Source organism: Lithobates pipiens, unplaced genomic scaffold, assembly GCF_037356315.1.
Source record: "Lithobates pipiens isolate NorthernLeopardFrog02 unplaced genomic scaffold, aLitPip1_a1.2 Scaffold_8, whole genome shotgun sequence".
NCBI lineage: Eukaryota > Metazoa > Chordata > Amphibia > Anura > Ranidae > Lithobates > Lithobates pipiens.
In genome coordinates, this window is record NW_027507903.1 from 555507430 (window position 1) to 555529998 (window position 22569).

The 22569-nt window shown below is 45.0% G+C and overlaps 1 protein-coding gene across 1 annotated transcript in view; it reads right to left on the minus strand.

Moving 5' to 3' along the window:
* The window catches only part of LOC143960923 (endonuclease domain-containing 1 protein-like), a 30402-nt gene extending 26172 nt beyond the window's left edge, over positions 1 to 4230 (minus strand). The window contains exon 1 of the mRNA XM_077469954.1: positions 3839 to 4230. Within this exon, the coding sequence (XP_077326080.1) occupies positions 3839 to 4192 (354 nt within the window). The 5' untranslated portion in view covers positions 4193 to 4230. The remainder of the gene's footprint in view (positions 1 to 3838) is intronic.
* Between the last annotated feature and the right edge of the window lie 18339 nt (positions 4231 to 22569).

The window sequence follows — 22569 nt, forward strand, 5'->3', positions numbered from 1 at the left end:
CCATATACTACCCAATAATGGTTTTAACCCCCTGATTGCCCCTAGTTAACCCTTTCACCAGCGATCACCGTATAAGTGTCACTGGTGACGCTGGTTAGCCAGTTAGTTATTTAGGTTCCCCGTCAGGTTTTTATATAGCGCCAGGGACCCCCATGTACTACCTAATAAAAATTTGAACCCCCTGATTGCTCCTAGTTAACCCTTTCACCAGTGATCACCGTATAAGTGTTATGGGTGACTCTGGATAGTTAGTTTGCTTTTTATAGCATCAGGGCACCCACCATTTATTACCCAATAAAGGTTTAACCCCCTGATCACCCGGCGGGTGATATCAATTAGGTTTTAGGGTCAGGATCTGCGTCGCCCCAGGCAGCGCTAGGTTAGTGTCAGTACCGCTAACACCCACGCGCAAAGCATAAACCTCCCGTAGTGGTATAGAATCTGAACAGATCAATATCTGATCTGATCAGATCTATAATAGCGTCCCCAGCAGTTTAGGGTTCCAAAAAAATGCATTGTTAGCAGGATCAGCCCAGATACCTGCTAGCACCTGCGTTTTGCCCCTCCACCCAGCCCACCCAAGTGCAGTATCGATCGATCACTGTCACTTACAAAACACTAAACACATAACTGCAGCGTTCGCAGAGTCAGGCCTGATCCCTGCGATCGCTAACAGTTTTTTTTGGTAGCGTTTTATATTTGAATCCGGAAGGCAGTGCTTGGTGTTCGGGGTCCCGTACGTGGCTAGGCTGTATGAGCAATATATCATTTAGTGACAACTTTGTGCAAAAAAAAAAAAAAAATTGTAATATTCCTGCAACTTGTGGCAAAATATAAAATATTTCATGGACTCAACATGCCTCTCAGTAAATAGCATGGTGTGTCTACTTTCCAAAATGGGGTCATTTGGGGGGGTTTTGTGCTATTTTGGCATTTTATGGCCTTCGAAACTGTGATAGGTAGTGAGGAGTGAAATCAAAAATTTGCACCCTTAGAAACCCTGAAGGCAGTGATTGGTTTTCGGGGTGCTGTACGTGGCTAGACTCCCAAAAAGTCCCACATATGTGGTATCCCCGTACTCAGGAGAAGCAGCAGAATATATTTTGGGGTGCAATTCCACATATAACTATGGCATGTGTGAGCAATATATCATTTAGTGACAACTTTTTGTAAACTTTTTATTTTTTTTGTGTCATTATTCAATCACTTGGGACAAAAAAAAAATATTCAATGGGCTCAACGTGCCCCTCAGCAATTTCCTTGGGGTGTCTACTTTCCAAAATGGGGTTATTTGGAGGGGTTTTGTGTTATTTTGGCATTTTATGGCCTACGAAACTGTGATAGGTAGTGAGGAGTGAAATCAAAAATTTGCACCCTTAGAAATCCTGAAGGCAGTGATTGGATTTCGGGGTGCCGTACGCGGCTAGACTCCCAAAAAGTCCCACATATGTGGTATCCCTGTACTCAGGAGAAGCAGCAGAATATATTTTGGGGTGCAATTCCACATATAACTATGGCATGTGTGAGCAATATATCATTTAGTGACAACTTTTTGTAAACTTTCTTTTTTTTTTTTTTTGTGTCATTATTCAATCACTTGGGACAAAAAAAAATATTCAAGGGGTCAACATGCCCCTCAGAAATTTCCTTGGGGTGTCTACTTTCCAAAATGGGGTCATTTGGGGGGGGGGGGGGGGGTTTGTACTGCCCTGCAAGAAATGAGATAGGCAATCATAAATTAAAAGCTGTGTAAATTCCAGAAAATGTACTCTAGTTTGTAGATGCTATAACTTTTGCGCAAAAACAATAAATATACGCTTATTGACATTTTGTTTTACTAAAGACATGTGGCTGAATAAATTTTGCCCTAAATGTATGACTAAAATTGAGTTTATTCGATTATTCTTATAACAAAAAGTAGAAAATATATTTTTTTTCTCAAAATTTTCAGTCTTTTTCCATTTATATCGCAAAAAAAAAAAATCGCAGAGACAATCAAATACCATAAAAAGAAAGCTCTATTTGTGGGAAGAAAAGGATGCAAATTTCGTTTGGCTACAACATTGCATGACCGCGCAATTACCAGTTAAAACAGTGCAGTGTGCGAAATTGTAAAAAGACCTCTGGTCCTTAGGCTGACAATTGGTCCGGGGCTGAAGTGGTTAAGGACGCACGGGCGCATTGCATAAATCTATCCATGGCTGCCGCTGCCACCCCCTATTCAGGCGGAGGGGAGGAGGTGCACGCCAGAAGGCTCCATGATCCCAGAGGGACACCTTCTGGTGGACCGGCAAATGGGGGGGAGGGTTGGGGGTGGTTGAGGTGCCGTGGGGGGGTGGTTGCTTGCCGCCCCCGCCAAACAAAAAAACACCAACTGCCACTGCTGATGACAGAGATTCATCAGTCCATTTCTCTGCAGCCTCAACTGCACTGGATCCACAAGTGTCAGCAATAAGGCAGTACAGCCAGCCCTCCAGCTCAGCAGGTACTTGGGCCCCCCCCTGAACTGATGGGACCCAGTACAGGAGGGCTGCCTGTACTGCTTTATCAGCGGCCCTGCACACATACACATACAAACACACACACACACACACAGTGAATACATAATTGTTTTCTGGAATTTTTTTTTTGTTCTGGATCAGGTGAACAGATCACTTACAATAGTGACCTTTTGCTGGCTGCAGTCAGGATCAGAAGCCCAGGAGTTGACTCCTGCCCTGAAATGCTTCCTTTATTATAGTCTATATAAAATATATTACAGTTTGTTATTATTAAATTACAGTTTCCATTTAACCAGTCTTATACCTTAATACCTTAAAGTAACACTTTTTTATTTTATCTAATTGGTCAAATAGAAAAAAATATTGTTTTCCTGGTGCATATGCTACCTTATTCTCATTTTTTGGAACGTTGTACTTTATTATTTTCTGTCTATGTTGCACAACTTCAATTAAAAAAAAATACCAAAAAAAATAAAAAAGTACATTTTTACAGGGGTTTTTTTAATGTCTTTTTTCTATAGAAAGAAAATGATTTTTGCAATATCACCAAAGGAAAGTCTTGTCTGTCCTAAAAAAAAAAAATCTATCTATGACTTCATAATGACAAACTATCACCAAATAAAAGCCAATAGTGGAAATGCAAAGACTGCTGTGGTCCATAAGGGGTATACATTTAAAAGAATGGTAGATGGTCACTCATTCTCTTCCTGTCTCTTTTCATTTCATCAGCGAATGCAGCTGCTCCCACCGTCGAACTGGCTTGTGTAGAGGACAATAGGGATATCATAAACCAATAGCTGACATACAAGCACGGCACCTATTAGCATTTGCTTACTAGATATACCATATTTATCAACGTATAACACGTGCCAGCGTATAACACACGCACCCCAAGTTTAGGAGGGAATTTTAAGGAAAAAAACATTTAGGAGGGAAGTTTAAGGAAAAAAAATTACATTTAAATGCCCATCAATTCAGCCTTATCAGTGTCCATCTGCAGCCTTGTCATTGTCATTTGCAGATTTGTCAGTGTAGCCTTGCTGTTTAAAAATGGCGCTGCCGAGATACAGAGCGGATGTCCTGTGTATCTCGGTGGCACTCTGTAGCTCTCTGCCATTCTCGTCGGCATTCGGGCATTCTCGGTGGCTTTTGGCCGCAACGACCGAGAGGCTCACAATCGGTGGGGATCAGCATATAACACGCACCCACGATTTCCCCCTGATTTTAAGGGGAAAAAGGTGCATGTTATTTGCCGATAAATATGGTAAATACAAATGAATATGGATAAACATATTTTCCTATTAAATAGCATATACATACCAAAAGGATGCACATACCTGCGGCTCTAACTGAAAAGATCCGGGTCGTTTACAATCGGGTTGTTCCTTTGCTTCTTTCCTGTCTAGGATGTAGGCAGAATACAGGGGAATACGCCTTCCTCTGTCATATAAACTGGCATAGTAACTTTTATTTTCAAAAGTCTGACAAATATAGGCTGGAGATGCCAGATCACTTATTGTTTTTATTCCATCCGGAATCTCCTTAAAATCATGAGGCATGGCTATGCCTTCAAAGCCAACAGGCATTTTTGTTTGGTAGAAGACCTCAGAGCACTTTGTAAAGTTATTAGCAACCAGGCCTTCTGCCTCATAGGCAATGGCTACAAGCAGCCAACAGAGGCTCAGATACATATTTATGGTTTCTCTGAGGAAGTGAAATCACTGAAATGATCAGTGATCATCTGCAAGAGCGACATGTCTGAGTTCAATTTATAGTGTGTATTTTAATGGGGGAAGGGGGTTTACATTAAAAAAAAGTAAGTGTTCTTTTCTAAAGAAAATCTAAAAAAACACATAGTTACGTAAATGTTGAAATAGCAGAAGTTACTTCAGAAGAAAGGGGAATGAAAAAAATAAAATAAAAATTAGACGCTCCTAATTTGGTGTATAATGTTTGTTGTCATCACTTGCTGCTGTTACGTCTACAACACACAATGTTTTTTGTTTTTGTTTAAGGGGTAGTTTTATGGATTTTTAATTTATTTTGAGGGTGTATCAGTTTTTATTTTATGTTGATGGGGCTTTTATTTTAGGTCAAAAATTTTTTTTGGACCAAGGCTTCCCTTAAAAAAAATGGGCTTTCGCACAGAGGGAATTTTTTGGTGATTTTTTCCATTTATTTTAGGGGGTATATTGTTCTTTTATTGTATGTTGCTGTTGTTTTTGTTCCAGGTTAAACCACTTTATGTTTTACAAGTCATCCCTTGTTTCAGGATTGATTTATTGAATTTTTAATTTCTTATGGGTTTTATTTTATTTAGTTTGGTGTAACATCATTCATATGTCAATGAGCATCCGTTCTTGGAATAAGCTATGTGCAAAAACAGTTTGCATCTAAAAGACCTCTATTCTGTTAGTCACATTCACAATATTCCCTATCCCCATAGTAAAATTAAAAGTTGGGCATACATTGATTAGACCTATTGTTCCTGATTTAAATTGTCTCTTTAAAGAAGATCGGAACAGTGGGAGCTGTACCTAAAAAAAGGCAAAAGAAAGAGCTGGGTAGCCATCAGTATTATCTGTATGCTTTGCTACAGCTAATCTTTTTTCCCTGTTATTGACTTACCATGCATTGTTCTGCATTGTGTCTCTGAGTGGAGACGGCCATCTTGGTAAAGGATCAGAGCTTTCCCTCCTTATGTCAAAGCTGCACGCTTGGTCACTGGTGGGATAAAGATCTAGAATAGGCAGGAAATGGGTAGAAAGCACAGATCCACAGAATTATTTAGGCAGCAGCAGGGAGATGCTTGTTTGCAGGTCAGGTACAGAGTGAACAGCACCTTGGTGAGCTCAACACATCTCAATTCAAATCTGGTTAGACTAATGGCCAGAGGCAGTGGTGTCTTTGATTAGCTCATTCTCATATTTTTAAGAGGAATTAAAATGCAAAATATAGATATCAGCCAGAGAATCAAAACTTAAACCACATCCCAGAGTAGATATATCAAAAAACAGAGTATATTATGGTATTTTTCTAGGTGTCACTTCTCGACATATCACACCACAGAAAGTAAGGTTTCATTATTAATACACAGAGACTAAGAACAACTTAATTCACATTTTTGTCGTAAGAACAATGATATATAGCACCAATTAAAATAAATCAGTACACCCTAGTAGAGTCCACACCCCCCAAGTATCATTTTACACGATCGCCATACAGATTACATTTCAAGTCCAATTATCCACGACTAGTAGAAATTTGCTATTGATCAGAAGATGCTTGGTATTCCCTCACTCAACATTCTTCATCAGGAGTAGGGTGCTGATAATATATAGAGTATAATAATTAATATATATTCATTTGAACATGATAACATGTGACCTAATTGCTGAGGTGAAACACCAACACAGAGGAAAAAGTAGCAATAGCTTACAAAACAATGATAGCTGTAGTGCTTTCCGATGTTATAAGAGCTCCATATTCTGTAAAGGGGCATAGGGAACCCCCCCTAAGCCTCTAGGGACCACCAGCAGATAGTGTACAAAGGGCAGCCATCAATTATGGTAAAGCTACCACATTAAAAAAAAAACAAGGAATAGCCACCATCTTGGTGGTGCGGCGGCGCATACCCAGTGGCACATCTACACTGTGCTGTGCTCTGAGGGTGTTCCCGGAAATGGCGCAGAAGGTGCAGCTGTGTTTATTGACACCATTTTAAACTGGCTAGTGCGGCTAACACAGCCTGCTCTTTGAAATGGATTTTTGGACTTTATCAAAAATAGGAATCATAAAAATAATCATTAAATTGATATCCACATACACATTGTTATTCCTGCAATAGATGAGATAAGACTCCCCTTATAATGGTAGATCAATGTAGCACATGCAGAAACATTCCAAATGAGTACAGGTGTATGAACCAGGGGCGGACTGACAACTAATGGGGCCCCCGGGCAATAGAAGCTCATGGGGCCCCCTTGGGCGCCACACCTTGCCAGGGAGACAAGGGGGGGGGAGCACACAGGGGGAAACTGGAGGGAGAACGCACACGCACACACACTCACACAAACACAGGGAGACATACACACACACACACAGGTGGACACTCACACACCACACACAGGGGGACACACTCTCACACAGGGAGACACACACACGGGGACACTCACACACACACACCACACACGGGGGGGACGACACACACAGGGGGATACACTCACGCACACACACATAGGGGGACACGCACACTCACACAGGGGGGGGGGGACACACTCTCTCACACACACACAGGGGGACACACTCTCACACACACACACAGGGGGACACACTCTCACACACACACACACAGGGGGACACACTCACACACACACACACACACACACACAGGGGGACACACACACACACAGGGGGACACACTCACACACTCACACACACACACACACAGGGACACACACTCACACACACACACAGGGGGACACACTCACACACACACACACACACACACGGGGACACACTCACACACACACACAGGGGGATACACTCACACACACACAGGGGGGGACACACACTCACACACCACACACAGGAGGGCACACTCTCTCAACACACACACACACAGGGACACACACACACACACACTCACACACACACAGGGGGATACACTCACACACACACACACACAGGGGGATACACTCACACTCACACACACACACACACACACTCACACATACAGGGGGATACACACACACACACACACAGGGATACACTCTCTCACACACAAAAACACACAGGGGGATACACTCTCACTCTCACACACACACACACACACAGGGATACACTCTCTCACACACAAAAACACACAGGGGGATACACTCTCACACACACACACATACACATCACACAGGGACACACACACACACTCACACACATACGGGGACACTCGCACACATACGCGAACACTCACACACACACGGGAACACTCACACACACACACATACGGGGACACTCACACACACACATACGGGAATACTCACACACATACGGGAACACTCACACACATACGGGGACACTCACACACACACACACATACGGGGACACACACACATACGGGGACACTCACACACATACGGGGACACACACACATACGGGGACACTCACACACATACACATACGGGGACACTCACACACACACACATACGGGGACACTCACACACACACACACACATACGGGGACACTCACACACACACACACACATACGGGGACACTCACACACACACACATACGGGGACACTCACACACACACACACATACGGGGACACTCACACACACATACGGGGACCATCACACACACACACACACATACGGGGACACACACACACTGGAGGGCACAGGGGGACACACACAGGGGAGGACACACACACACGGGAGGACACACACACAGGGGAGGACACACACACAGGGGAGGACACACACACGGGGGGGACACACACGGGGGGGACACACACAGGGGGGACACTGGGTTGGGGGGATCCGGGCCCCATGCATCTGTACCGCCACCCCCCATCACTTGTGGCAAGCCCAGGCTTCACTTACCGGCGGATGCCGATAATACTTTTAAGGGCGCAGCTCCCCGCCGGCCCCTGCACTCTTCTGCTGTGCCCGTATCTCATGCTGATTACAATACGGCTAACTCCGCGCTGCTCCCCGCCGGCCCCTCCTTCCCTCCCGTCCGTCCCAGGTGCTTGTACTGTATGCGTTGTGACATCACCTGGGACGGACGGGAGGGAAGGAGGGGCCGGCGGGGAGCAGCGCGCCGTATTGTAATCGGCATGATCGCGGCATGTGATACGGGCACAGCCGCTTCAAGTGGCCTCTCATGTGGCCTGAGACCGGGCCCCTAATGACCTCGGCCCCTCGGGCGGTGCCCGAGTGACCGACTGGTCAGTCCGCCCCTGGTATGAACTATGCTATTGCACTTTGAGCCCTAGTTCACATTGATGCTACTTTGAAATCCTGCTACTTCACTTGAAGTAGCATGATTTCAGAGTAGCAGGTCAACGTGATTTCAGGTGCTACTTGAGAGACTCCTGTGCGGCTTCATGCACAGATGTCTATTGAAATTGCATCTGAACTTGGCAAAAGTAGTGCAGGAACTACTTTAGCAAATTGGTGCGGTGCTGCAAAGTCGACGTTGCACAGATTGCAACGGTGCCATTGCTGCCAATAGGCTGTCACATCGCTCCAATGTGCCTTAATGACAATTGCGCAGTCGTGCAACCCTGTACCCATATGACATTTTTATCATTTTGTTCACACAAATAGACCTTTATTTTGGTGGTATTTAATCACCACTGGGTTTTTTTATTTTTGGCTACACAAATAAAAAAAGTTTTTCTTAGTTTTTTGTAAATAAATATAGTGAGGGAAAAAGGTATTTGATCCCCTGCTGATTTTGCCCTTGTACACACGGTCGGACATTTCGACAACCAAATCCGTCGGATTTTGTCCGTCGGATTCTGTCCGTCGGATCTTGTCCGAAACTGTTGCATACACACGGTCGGACAAAGTTGTCGAAAAATCTGATCTTTCAGAACGTGATGACGTAATTTCGTTACGATGGGACTACGTTCAGGCTAGTAGCCAATAGCTTTGATGTAGGAATTTGATCTGAGCATGCGTGGCACTTTGTCCGATCGAAATTCTCTACACATGATCGGAGTATGTCCTATCGGACCAGTTGGTCGGAAAATATTTCCAACATGTTGTAAAATTTGGTCCGTCGGATATTCCGATGGAAACAGTCCGATGCATACCACACACATTATCTGATCGGATTATCTGACAACACGGTCCGATAGGACACATTCCGACGGATTCTCCGATCGTGTGTACAAGGGCTTTGTATGTTTGCCCACAGTCAAAGAAATGATCAGTCTATAATTTTAATGGTAGGTTTATTTTAACAGTGAGACAGAATAACAACAACAAAATTCATAAAAACGCATTTCAAAAAAGTTATAAATTCATATGCATTTTAATGAGTGAAATAAGTATTTGACCCCTTTGCAAAACATGACTTAGTACTTGGTGGCAAGACCCTTGTTGGCAATCATAGAGGTCAGATGTTTCTTGTAGTTGACCACCAAGTTTGCACACATCTCAGGAGGGATTTTGTCCCACTTCACTTTGCAGATCCTCTCCAAGTCATTAAGATTTTGAGACCGATGTTTGGTCACTTTAGGACCTTAATGTTCTTCTTCTTGAGCCACTGCTTTGTTGCCTTGGCTGTGTGAAGGAGGTTCTCCCCCAAGTTTTAACGGTACATGGTCCTTCCATCGTCCCTTTGATGCAGTGAAGTTGTCCTGTCCCATAAGCAGAAAAACACCCCCGAAACATGTTTCCACCTCCATGTTTGACAGTGGGGATGGTGTTCTTGGGGTTATAGGCAGCATTCCTCCTCCACCAAACACAGCGAGTTTAGTTTATTTTTTTTAACCACATCAGTAAACTCTGTCTAGAGAACCATTCGAATTTTACGTAAATTTACTGTCTCCTTCTCGGTTTCACATCATTGTGGTTTTTCTCTAATCTTTATTCATTATTCAGTTTCTTCTCATTCTTTTACGGGAGTATGTGAGACAATTTTTTTAACAAATTAGTATAAAATCTTATATATTACCCACTTTTTTTTATTCATCCCTCATCCCCCCAGTTTACTGCCCTCCCACCCTATTCGGTTTGTTCTCGACCCCCTTTCTTAATTCCGGGTCTTTTTAAGTCCTGCCACCTTCCATCATCTTTCCTAGGTATTTCTACGAAGTTTTAAAAGCGCTCCATCCTCTCCAGATATTATTGTATTTTTCTGAGTATCCTTTTTCTCTACTGCATAAATATTCCATTCTACTATAATATTCTATTCGTTTGAACCATTCCCTCACATCTGGTTTTTCTTTGCTTAACCATTTTTTCGGAATTAGTTCTTTTGCAGCATTCAACAATATTGGAGATAATGTTTTCCCATATTGCTTATTTGGAACATTTGAATCATAAAATAAACACGCCTGAAGGGAATTAGTTATCTTTTCTCCAGTTATCTCTTCTATACTTTCCATAATTTCCTTCCAATATTCTTAAATTTTTCGGCACTCCCACCAGATATGTGTCATTGAAGCCTTCTGTTTACATTTGTGGATTTTATCCGGTGTCGGGTACCATCTTACCAGGAGCTTAGAGTTCATTTCTATTGTATTTACATCCACTGTGTAATTGTATACTGCTCCTATCATTCTCTTAATTTGTTGATCTTCAAACTTCATACCTATTTCTTTTTCCCATTCCCCTATATAGGGGGGTGTCTCTTGTCCTTCCAAGTCCGACAATATTCCGTATACTTTAGATATTTCATGTTTCAATGGAGTTTGTGTACTACAGAGTAGTGATGGGTGAACTTCCGACGGGACGTTTCGCGAACGCGAACCGCAAACGCGGACCCCATTGACTTTAATGACAGGCGAACCTTAAAAACCTCCAGGTCATATTTTCAGCCACAAAATACTTACTAGCTGTGCACACATAGTCCCACAACATGGACACTGACATAACAAAAGTATTAAGTGAATCTGGGATCGACAACGACAAGCATTCTTTTTTTATCTGTGAAATTTTGACAATTCAGGAGTGCATGAAGGCCATGGAGGAGAGGCAAGGTCAGGCCAGGCTATGAAGGGGGTGCAGGAGATGATCAGTGCCACAGTCAGGGCAGCGCAGTCCTATGCCAGTGTCCCAGTGTGCCAACCTGTGCTTGAGCCCCTCCCTCTGCCTGGCCCTTACCCCCACCTATGCAGGGCTCGACTGCGGTGGTCCAGAGGTGCCAGTCCAGTGCTGATCCTCAGCCATGGTGCTGGCACTGCCTGCTGATTGGCTTCTCCGCTGCTATCTCCCTCACTGTCTGAAACCAGCACCGTGATAGAGACTGAGCACTGACACCAGCACCATGATAGAGAGCACTGACACCAGCACCAAGATAGAGAGCACTGACACCAGCACCAAGATAGAGAGCACTGACACCAGCACCGAGATAGAGAGCACTGACACCAGCACCGAGATAGAGAGCACTGACACCAGCACCGAGATAGAGAGCACTGACATCACACCAGTACCGAGATAGAGAGCACTGACACCAACACCGTGATAGAGAGCACTGACACCAGCACCGAGATAGAGAGCACTGACACCAGCACCGAGATAGAGAGAGAGCACTGACACCAGCACCATGATAGAGAGCACTGACACCACACCAGCACCAAGATAGAGAGCACTGGCACCAGCACTGATACCAGCAACCCGCTGTGGGACCCAAAAATATGACACCGCTCAACCTCTTCAAACAGGAGGGTACGGGCATATAGTACGGTGTGCTTTTTTTGTACAAGGAAGTGAGCCAAAAGTAGAAAAAAGGTCCGTGTGCTAGTTGAAATAAATAGTTTATAGAGTTATGCATATACATGGTCTACTGGTCACATGTGTTGAATTCCCCCGAGATCCATGCCTCATTCATTTTTATAAATGTGAGGTAGTCAACACTGTCATGAGCTCTGCCCAGAGGTCAAGCCTGCCCACCCAGTAGTCCAGTGGTTCATCACTTCTCAGAGCGTCCACATTGGCCGTTAACCTGATGTAGTAGGACACCTGTCGGTCTAGGCGTTCCCTGATGCTGGATCCGGATGAGATCTGTCGATGGGTCGGCTTAAAGAATGATCTCATATCAGAAGTCACCAACACATCTTCAAACCGCCCTCCTTCTTGCAGGCGCTGTTGGATTGATACCCTTCTCGAAGCAAGGTCTGTAAGCGGTCCTTGCTCTGTGATGGTGGTAACATTTACGCCATTTTGTGTTTGTACCGGGGTCTAAGTACATTGCCACCCAGTATTGGTCCTTGACCTTTATGCTTTTTATATGGGGGTCCCTGTTAAAACACTGGAGCATGAAGGCCCCCATTTGCACTAAACTGGAAGCGGTGTGGTGGCCTGGCTCCTGCTCATTATCCAGAATGTCGTCCTCCTCGTTCTCCTCTCCCCATCCACAGACAACAACAGGGATCCCAGAAAAGTTTAAAGCATGCTCTTCTTGCTCCTCCTCATCCGCCCCGGCACCATCCTCCACTGACACCTCTTCAGACTCCTGTTGTTGACTCTCAGATAGAGAAGCCCCCCCCTGGGAATTCATCCAGCATTGCGACTTCCTCATCTTCCTGCTCCTCCATGGCTTGATCAATGACACGACGCAATGCACGCTCCATAAAGAAGGCATAAGGTACGATGTCACTCATGGCGCCATGGCTGCGACTGACCAGTTTGGTGATCTCATCAAATGGCTGCAGAAGTCTGCATGCGTCGCGCATGAGCAGCCATTGGCGCGGTGAAAAAAAACCAAGCTCCCCAGAACCTGTTCTGCCACAGAGTTCGTACAGGTAGCCGTTAACTGCACATTTCTGCTGGAGTAGCCTATCAAGCATATAGAAGGTTGAGTTCCATCGCATCGGGCAATCGCAAATAAGACGTCTGACCGGCAGATTGTGTCGCCACTGAATGTCAGCAAGGCGAGCCATGGCCGTGTAAGATCTTCTGAAATGGGCCGAGATTTTCCTTGCCTGCTGCAAGATGTCCTGGACCCCAGGGTATTTGACAACGAATCGCTGCACGACCAAGTTTAAGACGTGTGCCATTTTGTCCTGTTTCAATGCACTAAGCAGATTGGCACCATTGTCACACACCACTTTACCAACGGTCAAATTGAGCAGTGTTAGCCACTGATCTGCCTGTGAACACAAAGCTGAAAGGAGTGCAGGGCCAGTGTGGCTCTTGACTTCCAGGAACAACAGACGCAGCATGGCAAAGTCTCACCTGGCATGTTGAATAGGTTCTGGGGATCTTGGGTGGAAAAGGAGCAGTCAGCTGAGGAGGAGAGGGAGGATGGAGTAGGAGGAGGAGAAGAAGAGCCAGGCCTGCATGCAATCCGTGGTGGTAAAACCGAATCTACACGGGTGCCATCAGTTACATGCTTGACGGCCATCAGAAGGTTCACCCAGTGGGCAGTAAAAGTTATATACCTTCCCTGCCCGTGTTTGGTAGACGTGTCTGTGGTCAGATGTATCTTGGCACCGACACTGTGTGCCAGAGATACATTCACTTGCCGCTGAACATGACCATATAGCTCTGGGATGCCCTTCTCTGAGAAATACTTCCTTCCTGGGACCTTCCATTGTGGTGCTCCAATGGCCACAAATTTTCAAAAGGCCTCCGAGTCCACCAGTTTATATGGCAGTAGTTGGCGGGCTATCAGTTCTGACAAGCCAGCCATCAACCGTTTGGCTAGAGAGTTATCCGGCATCATCACTTTTTTTTTTTTTCACATACATACATATGCATACATGCACACTCACATACATGCACACACACATATGTATACATACACATACATATATGAACACATACAAGCATGCTCACACGCACACACATACATGCATGCTCACACACACACACACACACACACACACACACACACACACACACGGTCACCCACACACATGCATGCATGTTCACACACACACACACACACACACACACATGCTCACACACACACACACACACACACACATGCTCACACACACATACACACACACACACATGCTCACACACACACACACACACACACATACAAGCATGCTCACACACACACATACATACATGCTCTCACACACGCACATACAAGCATGCTCACACACACATACAAGCATGCTCACACACACGCACATACAAGCATGCTCACACACACGCACATACAAGCATGCTCACACACACACGCACATACAAGCATGCTCACACACACACACACACATACAAGCATGCTCACACACACACACATACAAGCATGCTCACACACACACATACAAGCATGCTCACACACACACAAGCACATACAAGCATGCTCACACACACACACAAGCACATACAAGCATGCTCACATACACACACATACAAGCATGCTCACACACACATACAAGCATGCTCACACACACAAGCACATACAAGCATGCTCACACACACACACACACATACAAGTATGCTCACACACACACAAGCACATACAAGCATGCTCACACACACACACACACACAAGCACATACATGCATACTCACACACACACACACATATAAACACGTACAGTAGCTAGTCTTATAAAAAAAAAAAAACGGCAGACATTTACCTTGGCTCTTCCTGTCGGGTACTGCACTGTAGGGGGAGACAAAGAGCACAGCACACTTTAATGTGAGGAGCTCTCTGCATAGAGCCGATTTCAGTTCGGCTGATGATCGGGGAGCTCCTCTCAGCCTCCCCTCCTATGGAAGAGTACAGGGGGCCCTCAAGGGCCCCCTGCAGCAAGGGGCCCGGTCGCCATGGCAATCTTGGTGACCCCTATAATTCCGCCACTGGCTGTATTAATGGCCAGTGGCAATGTTTATTACCCCTTCTATTACTGGCAATGTTAATTAACCCCTTCACTCCCCCAGGGGTTAACTATTTCTTTGTTCAAAGCTGCATTAGTGACTATTGGTCAGGGCCGCTGATAGGCCAGTACAACTGACCCTGTTGTACTGGGCCCGACCAGCAGGGGGGCCCGGGCAACCTGAACAGAGAACTAATTAATGTAAAAAAAAAAAAATCCTCCAGCCACCATGACCAAACATCGTCCCCACCAACAACAAACCGCCCCCACCCCACCAAATTTTTACATTTTTTTTATTGCAATAACGCAATGTGTTTATGTAGGTGGCAGCAGGGGGAGGGACTATTTCTCCTATATCGGGTGCGGAAGAATGTCAGAATGTCTCTTCCGTGCCCGCGTCCTCTATAGTGCCTTCCCTGGCGCCACGGAGTGATTCCTCCCCCTCTGCTCTGTTCCGCACTTGGCCTGAGAGAAGAAGCAGTGAGGCGAGTGGCGGCGCCGGCGGGAGAAGAAAAAAAAAAGGCACCTGACTGGAATAGTTTGTGGGCACTCGCACTTCAGTCCAGGCAGCAGCAGGATCAGGGAGGAAGTGACTCCTGGGGCTCAGCTAACACGGGTATGTGCTTGCTTGGGGGGGTAGGATTCAAGATCCATTACTACTGTAGCAGCATCTATACATTATGGCATTGGCGGCTTGGGTGGCACTGTCTGCAGGTAGTACATGCGTTATGGCCATAAAGCATGTGCTGCTTGCAGACAGTGCCACCCATGCCGCCAATGCCATAATGTGCTGCAGACAGTGCCACCCTTGACGCTAATGCCATAACACATGTGCTGCCTGCAGAGACAGTGCCCCCATGCCGCCAATAGCATTATTGGCAGCATGGGTGGCACTGTCTGCAGCACAATATGGCATTGGCAGCATGGGTGACACTTTTGTCAGGCAGCACAAGCGTTATGGCATTAGTGTCATGGGTGGCACTGTCTGCAGCACATTACAGCATGGGTGGCACTGTCTGCAGCACTATATGGCATTGGAGGCATGGGTGCCACTGTCTGCAGGTAGCACATGCGCATGTGCTGCCTGCAGAGACAGTGCCACCCATGCTGCCAATGGCGTAATGTGCTGCAGTGACCGTTTCAAGGCGGGGTCTGGGGAGGGGCCAGGGGTTGGAGTCTGGGGTGGGGCTGAAGGAGGGACCAGGGGTGGAGCTGAAGGGGGCCCCATCAGGTAGGCTGTACGGGGCCCCATGATTTCTATCAGCGGCCCTGCTATTGGCAGTATTTATTATTCCCCTAATGCGACATTAGTGGCAGTGATAATTAACCCCTTCATATTGCCACTGACCGCCTATGGGGAAGGATGTCTTAACCACTTACAGACCGGACCATTTTGCTGGTCAAAGACCAGACCACTTTTTGCAATTCGGCACTGCGTTGCTTTAACTGACAATTGCGTAGTCGTCCTTTTTTTCCCACAAATAGAGCTTTCTTTTGGTGGTATTTGATCACCCTTGCGGTTTTTATTTTTTGCGCTATAAACAAAAATAGAGCGACAATTTTGAAAAAAAACGCATTATTTTTTACTTTTTGTTATAATAAATATCCCCCAAAAATATATTTAAAAAAAATTTTGCCCTCAGTTTAGGCCGATATGTATTTTTCTACATATTTTTGGTAAAAAAAAGCGCAATAAGCGATTATTGATTGGTTTGCGCAAAAGTTATAACGTTTACAAAATAGGGATAGGTTTATGGCATTAAAATTTTTTTTTTTTTTACTAGTAATGGCGGCGATCAGCAATTTTTATTGTGACTGCGACATTATGGCGGACACATCGGACATTTTTGACACATTTTTGGGACCATTGTCAGTTATACAGCAATCACTGCTATATAAATGCAGTGATTCCTGTGTAAAGGACACTGGCAGTGAAGGGGTTAACCAGTGGATGGCAGTGTAGGGGTTAAGTGTTCCTATGGGTGTGTTACTAACTGTGGGGGGGTTGGGCTTTCACATGGAGCAGAGATCAGCGTTACTAGTTGCTAGGCAGAATGGAGAAATGCTGTTTACAACGGCACTTCTCCATTCAGCCGTCCCGTGAGACGATCGCGGCGATTGAATCCGCGGGACCCGCGACCGGACTCACGGGTGTCCCGACCGGCACGCGAGCGTGCCCGCGGCAGCGCGCTCGCGATGGCAGGGCAGCATTGAAGATTGGACGTACCTGTATGCCAATATGCCTGCCCGTGCCATTCTGCCGACGTACATCAGTGTGCGCTGGTCGGGAACCAGTTAAATACTCTTTGGAGGGAGCTGAAAGTCCGTATTGCCCAGTGATGGAGGAGTGGGCCAAAATCCCTGCTGCAGTGTGTGCAAACCTGATCAAGAACTAGAGGAAACGTATGATCTCTGTAAACTCTGTTCCATCTTTGACAGTTGAGCAGTTCCTATAATAAAAATGACAGACCTCTACATGCTTTGTAAGTAGGCCGCGTACACACGGGCGGACTGTTCGCCCAACTAAGTTCGTCAAACGATCCGACAAACAGTCCGTTCAAAATTAGCATGAACGGACTTGACCACACACGATGAACGAACAGTCCGCTGAAAACGTGCGTGATGACGTGTACAGCACGTACGACGGGACTAGAAAAACGACGTCCTATACACTGCAATGCAACCTTCAGCCGTGTAAACCCTTTCTGAGCATGCGCGATACTTAGTCCGTCCAACTTGCCTACACACGAGCGGACTGTCCGCTGAAACCAAGTTTGGACGGACAAAACCAAGTTTGAACGGACTGTCTTACGGAAATTCCGTAAGACTTTGTTCGTCAGACTGTCCGCTGAAACAGTCCGCTGAAGCCCACACACGAGCGGACTGTCCGCTGAAACACTGTTCAGCGGACTAAGTTGGGCGAACAGTCCGCCCGTGTGTACGCGGCCTAGGAAAACCTGCAAAATCGGCAGTATATCAAATACTTGTTCTCTCCACTGTACATACACAAACACAAGGGTGCTGTTAGAAATCACAGGATCCCTGAAATTATCAAATTATATTTTAGCTAAAACGTCATCGCTGCGATGCTATGCTTCACAGCCATGGCAGAAACTATACCCTCGTTGACAAATACAATTTTTTTAATTGAATAGCACTGCTCTGTAAGTGCCCTGCAACCACGTGCAAAGCTGTTGTGGTGTGCTAGTGTGCAGTTAAAACAGGCAGTGAGGTAATTTTATTATTTACTTATTTTATTTTTAAATTTTTTTAACAGCCCTGTTGGGAGGGGGCTTTGGTGAAATATCAGGGGTCTACACATACCCCTAATATCACAAATTTGAGACGGAGAAAGGGACTGAGCACCAGGGGCAGCCCATGCATTAAGGGCGCATGGGCGCATTGCATAAATCTATCCATGGCTGCCGCTGCCACCCCCTATTCAGGCGTCCGGTCCCTTTTCAGATACCGGGCACCTGAATTACAGCGGCGGGAGTGTTTTTTTAAGCACCTGATTAGACATTAATTAATCATATACAAACCTGTACAATGCATTGTAACCTTATGTTGTCTTTTTGTGTTTTTCATTTCTAGTACAGGCATATATCATTTCCCTGAGGAAGCCAAAGGTTTGGCGAAACATGTAGGAGTTGATATCCTGAACCATGGGCCTGCATATGATCTAGGCCTGTGTTTTCCCCTATGTTTATCAATATAAATCCATTTGTAATGTACCCGTCTACACTATTCTATGTCAATCTTTGAAGTTTTTTGTCAGTCCTCTTGTACTGTGTATTTATAATAAAGTATATTGTTAAAATTTTTATATAATTGCAGTTTGGTACTCTTTGGCACCGTTATAATCCCCCCCCCCCCTCCTTCTTTATCCCTGTCTACTTATTTTTGTTTAAATAATAGGGATGCCGTAAATTGTGAGGTTCCTCCAGCCATACCCCCCTTTCCTTTTAATTTCCACCCAGATGTGTTAGAAAATATTAATTATATATTAATTTGCTTTTCTAACACCTAACACTGAATCGCCTCTCTGCCAATCAGGAAGTGTGGGTCTTTTACATGTTACCCGATTGGCTGAAAGGTTAGGCGATCCTATTGGACACCTAGGAGGAGGTGCATGCCAGAAGGCTCCATGATCCCAGAGGGACACCTTCTGGTGGACTTGCAAATGGGGGGGGGGAGGGTTGGGGGCGGTTGAGGTGCCGTGGGGGGTGGTTGCTTGCCGCCCCCCCAAACAAAGAAACACCAACTGCCTCTGCTGATGACAGAGATTCATCAGTCCCTTTCTCTGCAGCCTCAACTGCACTGGATCCACAAGTGTCAGCAATAAGGCAGTACAGCCAGCCCTCCAGCTCAGCAGGTACCTGCCCCCCCCCCCCCCCCCCCCTTGAACTGATGGGACCCAGTACAGGAGGGCTGCCTGTACTGCTTTATCAGCGGCCCTGCACACATACACACACACACACACACACACACACACACAGTGAATACGTAATTGTTTTCTGGAATTTTTTTTTGTTCTGGATCAGGTGAACAGATCACTTACAATAGTGACCTTTTGCTGGCTGCAGTCAGGATCAGAAGCCCAGGAGTTGACTCCTGCCCTGAAATGCTTCCTTTATTATAGTCTATATAAAATATATTACAGTTTGTTATTATTATTAAATTACAGTTTCTATTTAACCAGTCTTATAGCTTAATACCTTAAAGTAACACTTTTTTTTAAATCTAATTGGTCAAATAGAAAAAAAGATTGTTTTCCTGGTGCATATGCTACCTTATTCTCATTTTTTGGAATGTTGTACTTTATTATTTTCTGTCTATGTTGCACAACTTCAATTAAAAAAAAAAAATACCAAAAAAAAGAAAAAACTACATTTTTTACAGGGTTTTTTTTATGTCTTTTGTCTTTTTTCTATCTATGACTTCATAATGACAAAGTATCACCAAATAAAAGCCAATAGTGGAAATGCAAAGACTGCTGTGGTCCATAAGGGGTATACATTTAAAAGAATGGTAGATGGTCACTCATTCTCTTCCTATCTCTTTTCATTTCATCAGCGAATGCAGCTGCTCCCACCGTCGAACTGGCTTGTTTAGAGGACAATAGGGATATCATAAACCAATAGCTGACATAACAAGCACGGCACCTATTAGCATTTGCTTACTAGATATACCATATTTATCAACGTATAACACGTGCCAGCGTATAACACACGCACCCCAAGTTTAGGAGGGAATTTTAAGGAAAAAAACATTTAGGAGGGAAGTTTAAGGAAAAAAATTACATTTAAATGCCCATCAATTCAGCCTTATCAGTGTCCATCTGCAGCCTTGTCATTGTCATTTACAGATTTGTCAGTGTAGCCTTGACAGATACATATTTATGATTTCTCAGAGGAAGTGAAATCACTGAAATGATCAGTTCACTTCTGCAAGAGCGACATGTCTGAGTTAAATTTATAGTGTGTATTTTAATGAGGGAAGGGGGTTTACATAAAAAAAAAAAGTAAGTGTTCTTTTCTAAAGAAAATCTAAAAAAACACAAGGTTACGTAAATGTTGAAATAGCAGAAGTTACTTCAGAAGAAAGGGGAATGAAAAAAAATAAAAATAAAAATTAGACGTTCCTAATTTGGTGTATAATGTTTGTTGTCATCTCTTGCTGCTGTCACGTCTACAACACATAATGTTTTTTGTTTAACCACTTGGGATCCGCGCTATTGCAAAATGACGGCAATAGCGCGGACCCACATTTTCGGGACTACGTCTATTGACGTAGTCCCGGTTACGAGCGGCCTGCGCGCCCCCTGAGGGGCGCGCGCGGCGCGCTCTGTGATCGGCGAGTCCGTGAGACTCGCCTGATCACCGATCCGTGTAAGGGGTCGATCCCGACCCCTTATCACGTGATCAGCTGTCAGCCAATGACAGCTGATCATGTGATAAAACGGAGCCGGTAATCGGCTAGTATTCCTCCTCGCGCTGACAGCGCGAGGAGAAAAAAAAAAAGCCGATCGCCGGCGGCCGTGTTCGGGACATCAGTCCCGATCACGGCCAGCAATTTAAAAGGACACCTGCCCCCTGCCAGTGCCCACCTGCCACCCGCAGTGCCATCCTGAAATAAAGTAAGTGCCCCCCTGTCAGTGCCACCCAGCAGTGCCCATAGTGCCCACAGTGCCACCCAGCAGTGCCCACAGTGCCACCCAGCAGTGCCCACAGTGCCACCCACAGTGCCACCCAGCAGTGCCACCCACAGTGCCACCCAAAATCTGCCTCAGGTGCTGCACCCCAGTGCCGCCCATCAGTGCCCAGCAGTGCCGCCCATCAGTGCCCAGCAGTGCCGCCCATCAGTGCCCAGCAGTGCCACCTATCAGAGCCACCTATCAGTGCCACCTATCAGTGCCCATCAGTCCCATCTATCTGTGGTACCTATCAGTGCCCATCCGTGCCACCCATCCGTGCCACTTATCCGTGCCACCCATCCGTGCCATCTTATCTGTGCCCATCTTTGCCCATCAGTGCCGCCTTATCTGTGCCCATCGGTGCCGCCTTATCTGTGCCTATTAGTGCCGCCTTAACTATGCCTATCAGTGCCCACCAGTGCAGCCTATCAGTGCCCACCAATGCAGCCCATCAGTGCCCACCAATGCAGCCCATCAGTGCCCACCAATGCAGCCTATCAGTGCCGCCTAATCAGCGCACTTCAATGAAGGAGAAAAATGACCCGTTTGCAAAATTTTATAACAAACTATTAAAACATGATTTTTTTTTTTTTTTTTTTTGCATCTTTTTTTGTTTGTTTAGCAAAAAATAAAACTCCGAGCTGTAATTAAATACCACCAAAAGAAAGCTCTATTTGTGGGAAAAAAATGATAAAAAATTCATTTGGGTACAGTGTTGTATGACCGCGTAATTGTCACTCAAAGTGCATCAGCGCTGAAAGCTGAAAATTGGTCTGGGACTGAGGGGGGTTTAAGTGCCCAGTAAGCAAGTGGTTAAGGGGTAGTTTTATGGATTTTTAATTTATTTTGAGGGTGTATCAGTTTTTATTTTATGTTGATGGGACTTTTATTTTAGGTCAAAAAATTTTTTTGGACCAAGGCTTCCCTTAAAAAAATGGGCTTTTGCACAGAGGGGATTTTTTGGTGATTTTTTGGTGATTTTTTCCATTTATTTTAGGGGGTATATTGTTCTTTTATTGTATGTTGCTTTTTTTTTTTGTTCCAGGTTAAGCCACTTTATGTTTTACAAGTCATCCCTTGTTTCAGGATTGATTTATTGGATTTTACATTTCTTATGGGTTTTATTTTATTTAGTTTGGTGTAACATCATTCATATGTCAATGAGCATCCGTTCTTGGAATAAGCTATGTGCAAAAACAGTTTGCATCTAAAAGACCTCTATTCTGTCAGTCATATTCACAATATTCCCTATCCCCATAGTAAAATTAAAAGTTGGGCATACATTGATTAGACCTATTGTTCCTGATTTAAATTGTCTCTTTAAAGAAGATCGGAACAGTGGGAGCTGTACCTAAAAAAA